The following is a 16373-nucleotide window of genomic DNA, read 5'->3' as shown; positions in this document are numbered from 1 at the left end:
AACTGATGATTCCTGACTGAACTGGGCTGGTGTACAGAGTAATCTAATAGAAACACAGTACCTGTTAAAGTTAATTCTTCTACAAATGCCTACTAAACTCAAAGGAAAATGTTGTTACCATGAAGAAATATAAATAAATCATAAGGTGTTTGTTTGTTTTTAACCATGAAAGCAATAATGAAATCTGAAAATTAAAATCTTCACAAGGAAATGTTAATTTGTTTACAAAATGAATGCTCCCAAGAATACAAAGCACATTTTGCGTAGGCCTAACTTAAAAGACTGTTGTGTTTGCTGGGAATTTTTTTTTAAGTGCAATTCTCAAAACTTAATGTAGTAATCTACTTGTGCCGAAAAGATATAAAGCTTAGCTATTAAGGTTAGTATAGATGTAGACTGTAAGAAAAACATTTCATAATAAATATTTAGATATGCTACTCTGAGGAGAGGGCAGAGAAATTGCTGTGAGGGAGTCAACATTATTGTTTTCTTGTCCAATAAATAGGTCAAACTTTGGAAACTCTTTATGGAACCCACAAAATTTTATTGGTTTTAGAATCTGAGTTAGTGTTTAAAAATCCAAAAGACTGGAGAATACTGTTAGTGAAAATAACCAGAGAAGATAATGAACCTATATTTAGCGCTCAAATCAGTCCTTAAATAGCATTCTGAAAAGTCACTTCACTGACCCTCAGTTCCATGAATCTTCTCCAGGCTTGTAGGAATTAACAATGTATGCAAAAAAAGGAACATTTAGCAATTTGAATAGTCACAAGTCCTCCCATATTTAAAATAAATGAAATCAGCTTATTCAGATAATAAGTAAACCCAATTCTAACCCAACCAAAACTTAAACTTTGTAATGTTAGCAGCTAATTTACATATTAAACAGTACTTAAATAACACCAGTACCAATGAATATTGTGATATATATATATTTTTTGTTAATCCTCACTCAAGGATATATATATATATTTTCCCATTGATTTTTAGACAGAGTAGAAGTGAGGGGAAGAGAGAAAGAGAGAGAGAGAGAGAGAGAGAGATCAATGTGTGAGAGACAAATGGTTGGGTTGTCTCTTGCCCAGGGGTGAGGATCCTGCAACTCAGGTAGTACCCTTGACGGAGAATCAAACCCTCAACCCCTTGGTCCAAAGGTGGATGAGCAAAATCAGCCAGAGCTTATGGATACATTTTTAAATCTTAATTCAACTTTTTTTTTTTTTTTTTAAGTGAGGGGGCAAAAGAGTGACGCAGAGAAAAAGAGAGTAAAAGAGAACACAGAAGAACAAGGACTTTGAACAAAAACAAATGGTTGCCTTGTCTTTGATGATCTATGCATTAAATCCCCCGTGTGCTCAGTATACGGGAATATTAACTTTCCCCACCCCACCCTCACCACAGACTAAGATCACTTATAAAGAATCACATATTCAGCTACAAATGGCAGAGACTCAAAAACACTAGATTGTTATTAATATATTTTCCCTTTGTTTATGTTTCAATGCTTCTGGCACACGGGGGATTATCTATGCTGAGACCATTCAGCCTTATATCAAAAATTTCACTTCAATGCATACTCAGTGGCATGCCAGAGATGCCTAAATTCACAGTAAGGTTTAAGGCTACTCGTTGCCGAAAGCTGTGAACATGCATGTTGATTAAGTGTTCCCATTCATGCTCCTGTCTGTGTTACTTCATTGGATAATGAGATAGGTTCCCCTTTCTGTCCATCATTAGAGCAGCTGGAGACAGCATTGGCTACCTGGCAAAACTTCCGAAGGAGGATCTTTCTTAGCAGCAGATAGACCCAGGGATCCAAGATCTGGTTCAGGGAAGCCAGGCGCACAGCTATCAAGAAGAAGTTGCATTCCTTCTGCTTTTCTGAGTGTGTCTTGCAGTGTTCAACTGATGTCTGATTGAAGATCATTTTCAACATCATTATCTAAGAAAGAGGGACAAATAATTGTTCCAAAGATTAATAAGGTCATATGCATCTCCTCTAAATAGCACTTTGCACACAGTCGGTTTATAATACATTGGTGGGAAGATGGCGACCGAACAGACGGACTTGTTCTGACCCCGGTCCCAAAACAGATAGAAGCAACATCTGAGTCGCTCAGGGAATGTTGATTAGCAGCTAAGGGGCAGCGGATCACTCTAGGAAGGTAAGGAAGTGTCCGCTGGACAATTTTTCCTGACCAAGCGGCCAGCACTCCCGACTTCTCCCGGAGCTCCGGGCTCAGCGCAAAGGCGGCGCCACCCTACCAGGAAGGGAGCAGCTTCTCTGAGGCCTGGAAAACCCACAGCCGAGGAGTCCATCGAGCACCTGTGGCGCCCCGATCGGAGCAAGCGGGTGGATTCAAGGAAGCTCTTCAACCACCCACAGAAAGGTCAGAGTCTGCGTGGCTAGGCTGAGAGTTCAGGCTGCGATAGCGCCATTGCTCCAGCGAGGCCCCGCCCCCAGAGCGGCCCTGAGCGCGCCACCAGGAGCGCCGCGAGGCCCGGCCCCAGTGCGGCCCTGAGCTCCACGGCCCCGGAGCGCCACGAGGCCCCCGGCCCCAGTGCAGCCCAGAGCACCGCGGCCCGGAGCGCCGCGAGGCCCCGCCCCCAGAGCGGCCCTGAGCGCGCCACCAGGAGCGCTGTGAGGCCCCGGCCCCAGAGCGGCCCAGAGCACCGCGGCCCGGAGCGCCGCGAGGCCCCGCCCCCAGAGCGGCCGTGGCCCCGCCTATATTGTAGCCCGGGAGAGCTGCGAGGGCCCGCCCCCAGAGAGAAAGAGGGCCAGAGCAACCAAAGTCTGGGAGGTCAAACCAGTAACACTGACACCTAAGGGCTGAACTACAAACTGCCTTTTTTTTTTTTTTTTTCTTTTTTTTTTTCTTTTTTCTTTTTCTTTTTCTTTTAATTAATCAAAAATAAATAAATGGACACAAATAACTAAGATATAGCCTGCCTAAAATTAAGGACTACCTTACAAAACTGAGGTGCAGTGGAAAGCTGGGAACTGCAAGACTCTCTGATCCAAGAACCAGGCATACCAAATACAATAACAGAGGAAGTGATTGAACTCTACTGGACAATTTTATGCTAATTATACTATTCTTTATTTTATTTTCATTTTTTACATTTTTTATTTAATTTTCATTTTTTACATCTTTTACTTCAGAAACGATTTTTTTTCTTTTTTCCTTACTTGATTTTACCTTTTCAATTATTACATTTTTCAATCTCTATCTTCACTATTACTACTGCTATTTTGCAATTTTTTTTTCTTTTTCTTTTCCTCCCCAGTACCATTTTACTTCGTCTTTATTTTACATTGGGAGTAACCTTCATTCTATTTTAATCTCTACTATAGCATCATTCAACCCTATCTCAATTCGACCTTTACCCCATCACTCTCTTACTAAACTTTAACCTTTTAGTCTCCAGTTTATCCTATCCCTTTCCGGCTTTAGTTTTTCCTCTATTCTTTCTGTATACCCCCTGCTAAAGCTCTCACTATACTCATAGATCTAAGTTCCAACCCCTGATACAAGTGTATAAATATCACTCTCTGCACTATATTAACTAGTTAAAAAAAAAAAAAAAAAACACAAAAAAAAAAACGGTTCTACTTTCTATCCTTTTCTCATTGTTTGAGTGAAGGTTGATTATTGTGAATATTGGTGCTTTTCAGTGAAATTGTTATGCTTATTCCAGTGTTGTTATTGTTGCTTTGTAATTTTTTTTAAATCCTCTGTTTTTGTTTGTTTCTTTGACTTCTGTATATCATAACCTTACTTAATAATAGTGGATATTGTATTGTAGTTTGTATTAATCTCCAAGTATTGTTACCGGCATTGGCTGGGCTCACTGGTTGATCTATGGCAATTTTCTCCACATATATATAGTTTGTTTCCCATTTTTTTAGTTTGCTTCTTCTCTCTCTCTCTCTCTCTCTCTCTCTCTCTCTCTCTCTCTCCCTCTCTCTCTCTTTCTCTCTCTCTCTTCTTTTTCTCCCTGTTTTCTAACTTCATTTTGTCATTACTTTATTTCTTCTTTGACTTTTTTTTTTTTTAATTTTTCTTTATTTTATTTTTACCTTCCTTCCTTCCTTCTCTCCTATACCCTAATTTGCCTATCGCTAGGGGTTACCTTTATTAGAGGTTATTAATATTGTAAATACATTCCTGTTAAGTGCCTCTCGTGTTGTACATGGTAGTGTTGTATTTTGCACCTATAAATTAACGCAAGAGAAAGAACACCACATAACCAGACATCCTGAAAAGAGATACCATGGGAAGACAAAGAAACACCCCACAAATGAAAGAAAAGCAGGCATCACCAGAAAAGGAAGTAAACGAGCCAGAGGCAAGCAGCCTACCAGAGCAAGAGTTCAGAATAATGATTATTGGTTGGCTAAAAAGAATGGAAGAGAAATTTGACAATAACCAAGAAGAAATGAGGAAGAACCATCAGGAATTGAGGAAGAACCAAGAAGAAATGAAAAATGACATCGCTACCATGAAGAACTCAATAGAAAGCATCAAGAGTAGACTAGATGAAGCGGAAGACCGCATCAGTGAGCTAGAAGACAAGATGGAAAAAAATACCCAATTAGAGCAGCTTCTAGAAAAAAAGATTAAAAAGCAGGAGGAGAGCCTACGGGAGCTTTGGGACATTACAAAACAAAATAATATTCGAATAATAGGGGTTCCAGAAGGAAAGGAAACTGAGGTAGACGTGGAAAAAGTATTTCAAGAAATAATGACAGAAAACTTTCCTGAGATAGAGAAGAAAAAACCCACACAAATCCAAGATGCTCGCAGAGTCCCAAGCAAAATGAATCCCAGAAGACAGACGCCAAGGCACATTATAATTAAAGTGGCAAACAACAACGACAAAGTAAGAATCTTAAAAGCAGCCAGAGAGAGACAGAAAGTTACTTACAAAGGAACCCCCATCAGACTAGCAACTGATTTCTCAACAGAAACATATCAGGCCAGAAGGGAATGGGATGAAATATACAAAGTCATGCAAAGGAAGGGTTTGAATCCAAGAATACTGTACCCAGCAAGACTATCAATCAAAATTGAAGGGGAAATCAGGAGCTTCACAGACAAAAAAAGACTGAAGGAATTTATCTCCACCAAACCAGCAATGCAAGAAATGCTAAAGGGTCTACTGTAAAAATAAAGAAATAGGAATTGAAGAAGGAACATGGGTATAGAATAAAAATGCCATCAAATGAGTACCTATCAATAATAACCTTAAATGTAAATGGATTAAATGCTCCAATCAAAAGACATAGGGTGTCAGATTGGATAAGAAAACAAGACCCTTACATCTGTTGCCTACAAGAAACCCACCTCAGAAAAAAAGATGCACACAGACTGAGGGTGAAGGGATGGAAAAAAGTTTTCCAGGCAAATGGAAAGGAAAGAAAAGCTGGGGTAGCAATACTTATATCTGACAAATTAGATCTCAGAGTGAAGGACATAACAAGAGATAATGAAGGTCACTTCATAATACTAAAGGGTACAATCCAACAAGAAGAAATAACCCTGGTAAATATATATGCACCCAATACAGGAGCACCCAAATACATAAAAAAACTGCTGGAGGACATTAAGGGAGAGATTAATAGCAATACAATCATAGTAGGAGATTTTAATACCCCACTGTCACCCTTCGACAAATCATCTAAACAAAAAAGCAGCAAAGAAATATCAATCCTAAACGACTCACTAGACCAGATGGAATTAATTGACATCTTTAGAACATTCCACCCCAAAGCCACAGAATATACATTCTTCTCAAGTGCACATGGGACATTCTCAAAGATAGACCACATTTTGGGACATAGGCAGAGTCTATTCAAATTCAAGAAGATAGAAATCATATCAAGCATCTTCTCAGACCATAGTGGCATAAAACTGGAAATTAATTACAATAAAAATAATCCAAAGAAATCAAATACATGGAGACTAAACAACATGCTATTAAACAAGGACTGGGTTACCAGAGAAATCAAGGAAGAAATTAAAAACATCCTGGCAACAAATGACAATGAAAACACAACAATCCAAAATCTATGGGACACAGCAAAAGCAGTTTTGAGAGGGAAGTTCATATCCTTACAAGCCTATTGCAAAAAACTAGAAAAAATGGTAACAGATGAACTAACTCTACAACTCAAAGAGTTAGAAAAAGAGCAACAAGAAAAGCCCAGTGTAAGCAGAAGGAAGGAAATAACAAAAATCAGAGCACAGATAAATGACATAGAGACCAAAGAAACAATACATAAGATCAACAAAACCAAGAGCTGGTTCTTCGAAAGGATAAACAAGATTGATGGACCTCTAGCCAGGCTAACCAAGAAACAAAGAGAGAGGACCCAAATAAACAAAATCAGAAATGAAAGAGGTGAAATAACAACAGACCCCACCGAAATACAACAGATTGTTACAAAATACTACGAACAACTCTATTCCAACAAACTAAACAACCTGGAGGAAATGGACATATTCCTAGAAAAATACAAACTGCCAAAACTCAATCAGGAAGAATCTAAAAATCTCAATAGACCAGTGACGTGGGAAGAAATTGAAACCGTCATCAAAAAGCTTCCAGCAAACAAAAGCCCAGGGCCAGATGGCTTCACAGGAGAGTTTTACCAAACATTCAAGGAAGAACTAAAACCTATCCTCCTCAGACTATTCCAAAAAATCCAAGAGGAAGGAACACTTCCGAACTCCTTCTATGAAGCCAACATCACCCTAATACCAAAACCAGATAAAGACAACTCAATGAAAGAAAATTACAGGCCAATATCCCTCATGAACATAGATGCCAAAATCCTCAACAAAATTCTAGCAAATCGACTCCAGAAGAACATCACAAAGATCATACACCATGACCAAGTAGGATTTATTCCAGGAATGCAAGGATGGTACAATATCCGCAAATCAATAAACGTGATACATCACATAAACAAATTGAAAGATAAAAATCATATAGTCATATCAATTGACGCAGAAAAAGCATTTGACAAAATCCAACACCCTTTCCTGTTAAAAACTCTTAAAAAAGTGGGAGTACAAGGATCATACCTCAACATAATAAAAGCTATATATGATAAACCCACAGCCAACATTATACTCAATGGGCAAAAACTAAAACCATTCCCTCTAAGAACAGGAACAAGACAGGGATGCCCACTCTCGCCACTCCTGTTTGACATAGTTCTGGAAGTACTAGCCATTGCAATTAGACAAGAGGAGGAAATAAAAGGCATCCAAATTGGAAAAGAAGAAGTAAAGTTATCCTTATTTGCAGATGACATGATATTGTACATAAAAAACCCAAAAGACTCCATTAAAAAACTAATTGACTTAATAAATGAATTTGGCAACGTAGCAGGATATAAAATTAATGCCAAGAAATCCATGGCATTTCTATACACCAACAGTGAAACTACAGAAACAGAGGCTAAAAAAGCAATTCCATTCACCATCGCACCAAAAAAATTAAGATACCTAGGAATAAATTTAACTAAAGAAATAAAGGACCTATTTGCGGAAAACTACACGACACTGAAAAAAGAGATAGAGGAAGATGTAAGGAGATGGAAGAACATACCATGTTCATGGATTGGTAGGATCAACATCATCAAAATGTCCATACTTCCTAAAGCAATCTATAGGTTCAATGCACTCCCCATTAAAATACCAACGACATATTTCACTGACCTAGAAAGAACTCTCCAAAAGTTCATTTGGAACAATAAAAGACCCCGAATAGCCACAGCGATTCTGAGAAAGAAGAGTAAAGTAGGAGGGATCTCAATACCAGACTTCAAACTATACTACAAAGCCACTGTTCTCAAAACAGCCTGGTACTGGCACAAGAACAGACAAATAGATCAATGGAATAGAATTGAGAACCCAGATATCAACCCAAATCACTATGCTCAATTAATATTTGACAAAGGAGGCACGAATATACAATGGAGTCAAGACAGTCTCTTCAATAAATGGTGTTGGGAAAATTGGAAAGACACATGCAAAAGAATGAAACTAGATCACCAACTTACACCATTCACAAGGATAAACTCAAAATGGATACAGGACTTAAACATCAGACGGGAAACCATAAAAATACTAGAAGCATCCACAGGTAGCAAAATCTCAGACGTATGCCAAAATAACTTCTTCACTGATACGGCCCCTAGGGCAATGGAAGCTAAAGAGAAAATAAACAAATGGGACTACTTCAAAATAAAAAGCTTTTTTACAGCAAAAGAAACCATCAATAAAACAACAAGAAAGCCCACGGTGTGGGAGATCATATTTGCAAATATTACCACTGATAAAGGTTTAATCTCCAACATTTACAGACAGCTTATACAACTAAATAAAAGGAAGATGAATGATCCAATTAAAAAATGGGCAATGGACCTAAACAGAATATTTTCAAAAGAAGACAGAAGGAAGGCCAAAAGGCACATGAAAACATGCTCAAAGTCACTAAGTATCCGAGAGGTGCAAATCAAAACAACAATGCGGTACCATCTCACACCTGTCAGAATGGCCAACATCAACAAATCAACAAACGACAAGTGTTGGCGAGGTTGCGGAGAAAAAGGAACTCTCGTGCACTGCTGGTGGGAATGCAGACTGGTGCAACCACTGTGGAGAACAGTGTGGAGTTTCCTCAAAAAACTGAAAATGGAACTCCCATTTGACCCAGTAATCCCACTTCTAGGAATATATCCCAAGAAACTAGAAACACCAATCAGAAAGGATATATGCACCCCTATGTTCATAGCAGCACAATCTACAATAGCCAGAATTTGGAAACAGCCTAGGTGCCCGTCAGCAGATGATTGGATCCAAAAACTATGGTACATCTACACAATGGAATACTATGCTGCCATAAAGAAGAAGGAATTCTCATCATTTGCAGCAACCTGGATGGAATTGGAGAGCATCATGCTGAGTGAAATAAGCCAATCAACGAAAGAGAAACACCACATGACCTCACACATCGGTGGATGATAAAGATCTTTATAAACTGATGAACCAAGAGACAGATATAGAGAAAGTAAAGCAACAGGCAGACTGTCAAATTACAGTGGGGAGGGTAGGGATATCAGGGGGAGATAATAGATCAACCGAAGGACTTGTATAAATGCATATAAGTACAACCAATGGACATAAAACTATGGGGAGGGAGGGGATGTGTGGGAGGGAGGGAGGGGGGCAATAAAAAAAAAAATCAAGAAAATATGTAAAAAATAAATAAATAAATAAATAAATAAATTAAAAAAAAAAAAAAAAAAAAAAAAAAAAAAAAAAACATCCACTGTAGAGGGTCACTTCAAGTTTAAATGTCCTAACATGTCAGAAGTCCAGCACACAACTAGCATGAGTCAGGTGCTCAAGCAATGGCTGCTATTATTACTGTCACTACTCCTTCCCATAATAAAGGTGTTTAAACATAAAAAAAAAAAAAAAAAAAAAAAAAAAAAAAAAAAAAAAACTATGGTACATCTACACAATGGAATACTATGCTGCCATAAAAAGAAGGAATTCTCATTATTTGCAGCAACCTGGATGGAATTGGAGAACATCATGCTGAGTGAAATAAGCCAGTCAATGAAAGAGAAATACCACATGACCTCACTCATTTATGAATAATAAAGAACATTATAAACTGATGAACCAAAAGATAGATAGAAAGACAATAAACCAACAACAGACTGTCAAATTATAGCGGGGAGGGGAGGGAGATCTGGGGGAGATAAGAGATCAACCGAAGGACTTGTATACATGCATATAAGTACAACCAATGGACACAAAACTCTGGGGAGGGAGGGTATTTATGGGAGGGGGGGCAATGTTAAAATATGTACACAGATAATAATTTAATAAAAAAAGTTAAAAAATAAAAAAAAAAAAAAAAAAAAAAAATATATAATACATTGGTGGTTGCAGTGAAATGAATTTCAAGCAACATTTATGCTCACAGAACACAGCCCTGAATTATACAAGACATTCCTAGGGATGTTCCCACATTTTTGGCTATTTGACAGGATGCAGCTTTTTAAAAAGTGTATGTTCTCAGGCTCTCGATCCTTGGGATTTAAGAAGATTCAAAATAACACATTTCAAAATTAGCTCAAGTTATTTGTCTTGTTGCAGAAAACACAGCGTGCTGATACCAAAATGAGAGCTACATAATCAAAATGCTACATAATCAAAACATATTTAATCTTAAATTTCAGTAGTTATAATTAAAAATAAATATTACTGAAGAAAAACAGAAGCAAGAAAGAAGAAAATAATAATAATAATATTTTCTGAAACCTAACAGTTTGCCAACTACTGTGTCAGGAACACATAATACAATATAGAGATGATGTATCTTGGAATTATACATACACATGAAATAAATCTATATAACTGTATTAACCAATGTCACCACAATAAATTAAATAAAAAAGAAAAAATATGTAAGATTGATATTCTTGCCATCTTCTTTTTACAGTTTCAGAAACCAAGGTTTGATGATGTAAAATGGCTGAGCTAGACTTAAACCCAGGTTCACTGACTTCATATGGCACATGGCATTTTACTTTTTTGTCTCTGATTCCTCGCCACATATACACATAGACTCCATGAAGGCAGGATTTGGGATTGTTTTTCCCCTACAAATATATTTACAGTACCTAGACCAATATTTAGCAGGTAGTGATCAATAAGTATTTGTGAATGAAAATATTATAGGACATGTGTGTGAATATGTTATGTGAGATATATATATATATATAATGTAATGCACATATTTCTATTTGAATGAATAAATATTTGTGATTTGCCCAGAAGGGAAAAATTGAAGGTTCATATGTATTTGAAAAAATAATCAAACTCATTAATCATCATAAAAATGAAAATTGTGAAAAAATAACAAACCCTTTTATACCCAATAGTTTCACAAAAATGAAGAAATGTGACTTTTCCAAATGTCAATGAGAATGTGGAACAGCGAGGACTCTTTTACACATTGCTAGAGAGAGTGTGAGGTGGAGCCACCACCTTGGAAAACAAAGGGGCACTATTTCATCTGCCGCCTCCCAACTGCCCTGCTCCTGGGAATATGCTGGGCAAGAAATACCCAAACACAGGTTCACGTGCACGAGCAAAGGAAGGAGCTGACATTACAACTGGTTTCCAAATTCATCTTTCTAGGTGCCTGGCTATTTAAAGTGCTTGAAATGTGACCAACACAAATCAAGATGTTGGAATATGCAATGACTATATACCAAAATGATAATATTTTCATATATTGTATTCAATAAAATATAGTATTGAAACATCACTTGTTTCTTTTTTACTTTTTCTATTATATAGCTACTAGAAAATTTAAAATGATATACGGAGCCTATATGTGTTCCTCACAGCACATTTCTATTAAAACCACTGTGCCTCTGGAGGCCCACACTTCCTGGGATGGTCTGTCCTCAGGTCGCACATTCCAAATTGAAGTCAACATCCCTGAGCATCTGAAACACCCGAACCGCAAACCCTCATTCTTACACAGTCGCCTGGCCCCACGAGTCAGAGACATCTTTGAATCCTCCTTTGCTTCATCCTCTGTGCTGCCTTTTTTTTGCTTTTATTCTAATCTCATGCTAGTTCATCTCCTTCACGCATGTGAATTTAGTAATAACAGACACCCAGATGGTTAGCACATCACAGATGCAGCCACCTAAATCCCAGCTCTGATCAATCAGCTATAAAAACTTCAACTTGGTCTTATTGGACTGAGTTGAGACAGAGATAATTCTTAAATCAATTATTGGCAAAGGAAATAAAAAAAAAAAGCCAGGTTTGGTTTATCAGACACATTTATTACCTGTGGCTTAACCTGGGCCTTTGACCAAATTGGCACCTAATACCTAAACAAAATTATGGTCCTATAAATAAGAAGAAGGGAATGGGTAGGCAACCAGTAATTAGACAACACATCTTCCGAGTCCATGATTTCTTTCCAATGATTTTTTCCAAGGGACTCATTCAATAAAAGCAAAAAACAGCTGCACAAATTATTGAATGTTCAGTGAAGCATTATCTACACCGTAAAAAGCTGTGAAGATACGAATCTCTAACATCAGGAGTACAGCTTGATAAAATACAAATATTCCCTTCCTTCTGTGTGGGCCTCAAAGCTCCCTTGACCAGTTGGTGATGAGGCTGATCAGAAGGCGTGACCGTGCAGCGTATCCATGCACCAGCTAAAGGGAAGCTCTGGCTTTTGTTTGTCCTTCTCCCTTGCGTGAGGGGTAGAATAGCATGTTTAGCTCACATAATAGTGTATATAAGAATTAAGTGAAAAGAACAGATTATAAGATAGTATTATGTATGTAAACATTATTCCCTTCACTAATAAATATGAATTTATTATACTCATTTATTATATACCAAATATGTTTAAAATTAATATATCGACACGCTATCTTCTAATGCTGGTTCATAGTCCTGTGAACTGAACACTACCTCCCACTGTGGTATGCAAATGACCCAAAGATATCCAGGTCTCGTCCCAGGAACCTGTGAATATATTACCACACGTGGCAAAAAGGGACATAGCAGCCCTGGCTGGGAGGCTCAGTTGGTTGGAGCATTGTCCCAAAATGCCAAGGTTGTGGGTTGATTCTGGTCAGGACACATACAATGAATGCATAGATAAGGGAAACAACTGATTGATGTTTCTCTCTCCCTCTCTCTCTCTCTCTCTCTCTCTCTCTCTCTCTCTCTCCTCCTTCACTTCCTCACCCTCTCCCTCCCTTCCTCTCTCTCTCAAAGTAAAAATAAAATTTAAAAAGGATGTAGATGTGATTAGCATTAAGGGCCTTGAGGTGGGGAGATTGTCTTAGATTATCCAGGTGCGTTCAATGTATCATCACATGGTCCCCAATATCTGAGAACCTTTTTCAGCTGTGGTCAGAGGAAGACATGACTACAAAAGAATAGTCAGAGCAATATAATGTTGCTGGTTTTGAAGATGAAGGAAAGAAACCATGAGATAAGGAATATAGATGGATGGCCTCTAGAATGGAAAAAAGCAAAAAAGTCAGTCTCAGATTCACTTTCAGAGCTTCCAGAAAAAAAAAAAAAAATGCAGCTCGATGGACACTTTGATATTAGCCCAGTGAGACGATGTCAGGCTTCTAACCAACAAAACTGGAGGAGAAATTTGTGTTGTGTTGTTTCAAGCCACCAAGTGTATAGTAATTTGCTAAACAGCTACCACAGGAAAACTAATACACCCACAGAGTGAGCGCTCAGCAACTGTTGAGAGGGGATGGGGAGGAATGAGCTTGAAAATGATTTATTCCCTCTCATAGATAACACATCCTGGCAAGCTTGTTCACTTTCTTAGGAAACTTTAACATAAATAAAGTAAAAGTAAACTTCATCCTCACCCCTGTCTAAATTATCTCAATTTCTAAATTTGCAACATGTAAAAATGAATTCTTTTTACTCTAGTGACATCAATTGGATTTCAGTGTATTCAACTAAAAGGTATAAAACTGTATTTTCAATTCAGTTGTCTTTATAAAAAAGATATGTGGCTGGTGCCCTGCCAGTGTGGCTCAGTTGGTTGAGTATCATCCCATGCACTGAGGTCACGGATTGATTCCCAGTCAGGGCACTTGCCCAAGGTTGCAGGCTCAATCCCCAACAGGGGGCATGCAGGAGGCAACCAGTGGATGGTTCTCAATCATAAATGTTTCTCTCCCTCTCCCTTTCCCTCCCCTCTCTCTCTCTCAAATCAATAATATATTGATTTGAAAAATACTTTCTAGCTCTCTCTCAAATCATTTGGGAGAGAGCTAGCAAGTATTTTTTCTTCTTTTTATAAACAATTGAAATTGGAAAGGTTTTATCTAGCTCTTTCAGCCCTTCATCTTGTCTAATAATTAAATACATTTCACCATTAACCATCTTCCAGAAAGTGTTCTGAGCCTGGTCTAGAATGATCTAAAAACTCATTTAAATTACATTTCCATTTTCCCTTATATAATAAAGTATTGAATTTCTCCAAGTTTTTATAATCAGGAAAATTTTACAAAAAGTCTCTTATTAAAATGAGATTTAAGTCTCTTTATACAGTTCTCCTTGATTATTATAAAATTAATTTTATGAGGCTAATAATACTAAATAATTTTTATTGGGCTAATATAGGTTTCATATGCCTTCCATGGATTAGTTGACTGTAATTTCCAGTAATTTCCTATTGACAATGCAGTGATTATGGCATTATAAAATCCAGCTCTGTAAGCAAGCGCTGGCACGTGGGGAGACATTCCAGCTTTCCCCAGAAATAATGAGATGTGCACTAGGAAGATAATTTGAATTAGAGGCAGTGAGTATGATATCGCCATTTCCAAATGGCAGCAAGGATGGAAGTAGGACCCCAATTTCCTCATCTAATTCTGAACATAAATGCAAGTTAGCATCCATCTGTTGGTGTGCTCCTATGTTCAAGGAGCACAGTCATTACGATTTTTACAAATATCTTTTAGATGGTCAGACTTTGGGAGGAAAAACTTTGGTGTGAATATGGAGAGTTCTGGTAGAATTAACTATTCCTGTTAAGTCCAATTTTATTCCTTTTAAAGGGAGGACAAACAAAAACCAGGACGCTGGGACAGCACAGAGGCTAATTTTTATTTTAGCAAACACATGTATACGCTGTACGACTGCTCCTTCCAATCAGCCGTAGATGATGAACTAGCTGTCATAGGAGCCTTGGGACCAATTCTGGCTGATCAGAGGAGCGGCTCTTCCACCAGCATTTCCCCAGGGCCCACATGACTCTCCCAGACCTCAAGCCTCTCCCCTGGTTATCAGCAGGAAGAGAGAGAGAAAGCTCTTTTTTTTTTTTTACCTGTGATAATCAGGAACACAACTCTATCAGTGACTGCTAAATTTTCTCTTGCTGGCTAGTGTCAAGGGTAATTGCCTTGCTCCATCCTCAATGAAAAATAATGACTTGCCCCTTTGCCAGTGATAAGGGTCTTTTTAAATGTGCAAAGCATAAACCAAGGGAGACTTTTCCATATTCTGCATTTGGATTTCATTTCCTGCAGCAGGGTCTGTACCTACACATTCAAAAATCTTCAGTACTTCACAACTTGGTTCAAAAGTACCTTGGCTTCTAGGCCATAAATGCCCATTGAAGATGATAAATGAGTGAACCCAGAAAAATGAATGTGGGGGAGGAGAATAAAATTGGCCACTTGCCCTTAGGCTCCATTATGTGGCATTTATGCGTTCCCAGGTTCTATCTAATGTAAGTGTATCAGAGAACTTTGCTCCACCGCCAATTTTGATCCATGTGGTTTTGTTTTCCATACCGTTTTGTGGTTAGGCCTGGGAAAATAACCTGCTTTACCGGAAATTCCCTCTCGAGTTTGACAAGTGTGCTTGATATTATAATGCTCTGGAACCAGTCTGGGCCCTTTAAAGTACTTAATTACATAATTTGAAGGATTGTCCTGGGACTAAGTTTCGTTGCAGAGTCAAAGATTAGTTGTTGTCTTTCCAGTCTGATCACCGCTCTGTTTTCCAGCTGCCGAATTATCTCGGCCTTCAGGACTACTGCTTCAGAGGCTGCTCCTGCATTATCTAATCCCAGAACTTCGCAAATGTAGAGTCCATAGACATTTTAAAAATTACTAGAAGTTGTGTAATCTCATCTTTATTAATATGTAATTTGATTAAAATTTTTTCAAAACAACAATGAACTAAAAATTAGAAGAAGTAAATCCTACTAATGGCTCTGCCACCATTTACGGCTTTAGGCAGATCATTTGTTCTGTTTTAATAAGCTCACTAGCAAACAGCTCTTGGACTGGATGGCCTCTTACATATCCTTCTGTGGTTAAGTTTTGTCTGATGAATTCTGGGGCAAAGATGGAAATGGAATAAGGGCTGAATTTGAAAAAGAAAAGAAACCGAAGGTAAAAGGTGTGGAACAAAAGACAAAATTCCTCTTCAGGAAAACGCCAAGAGTGTGCTTTGGTGAACAGAGGAGAGGGGAAAATTGCAAAGATAAGAAGTGGTCCTTGGAAGGGACAAGATGCTGGAGTCAGAAGAAGTAACAAAAAGGCAAACACACTGACCAAGAGTTAAAGACTTGCCACAAATCTGACGGCTCTGCTTTGGGGATCAGTTACTTAACTTGGAATCTTAATTTCTCCCTTCTCCAAAACATGATTAATAATGCTTACCGGATATGTCCTCCATCCAGTAGCGCAGTTGCAGAAGTGAAATGAGATAAGAATAATTAACACCTTCCATTTACATAGCACACCTCTT

At 38.1% G+C, this 16373-nt stretch overlaps 1 protein-coding gene across 3 annotated transcripts in view; it reads right to left on the bottom strand.

Annotated features, from left to right (window-relative positions):
• Positions 1–16373, bottom strand: part of PTGER3 (prostaglandin E receptor 3) — a 158852-nt gene that overhangs the window by 115706 nt on the left and 26773 nt on the right. For all 3 annotated transcript variants that reach the window (XM_084871893.1, XM_084871895.1, XM_084871894.1), the window contains exon 2: positions 1766–1945. In XM_084871893.1, the coding sequence (XP_084728019.1) occupies positions 1766–1945 (180 nt within the window). The remainder of the gene's footprint in view (positions 1–1765; positions 1946–16373) is intronic.

This window comes from Pipistrellus hanaki (genome assembly GCF_964339955.1).
Source record: "Pipistrellus hanaki genome assembly, chromosome: 2".
Lineage (NCBI taxonomy): Eukaryota > Metazoa > Chordata > Mammalia > Chiroptera > Vespertilionidae > Pipistrellus > Pipistrellus hanaki.
The sequence above is the reverse complement of the archived record's forward strand: the minus strand, read 5'-3'. Positions and strand labels throughout refer to the sequence as shown.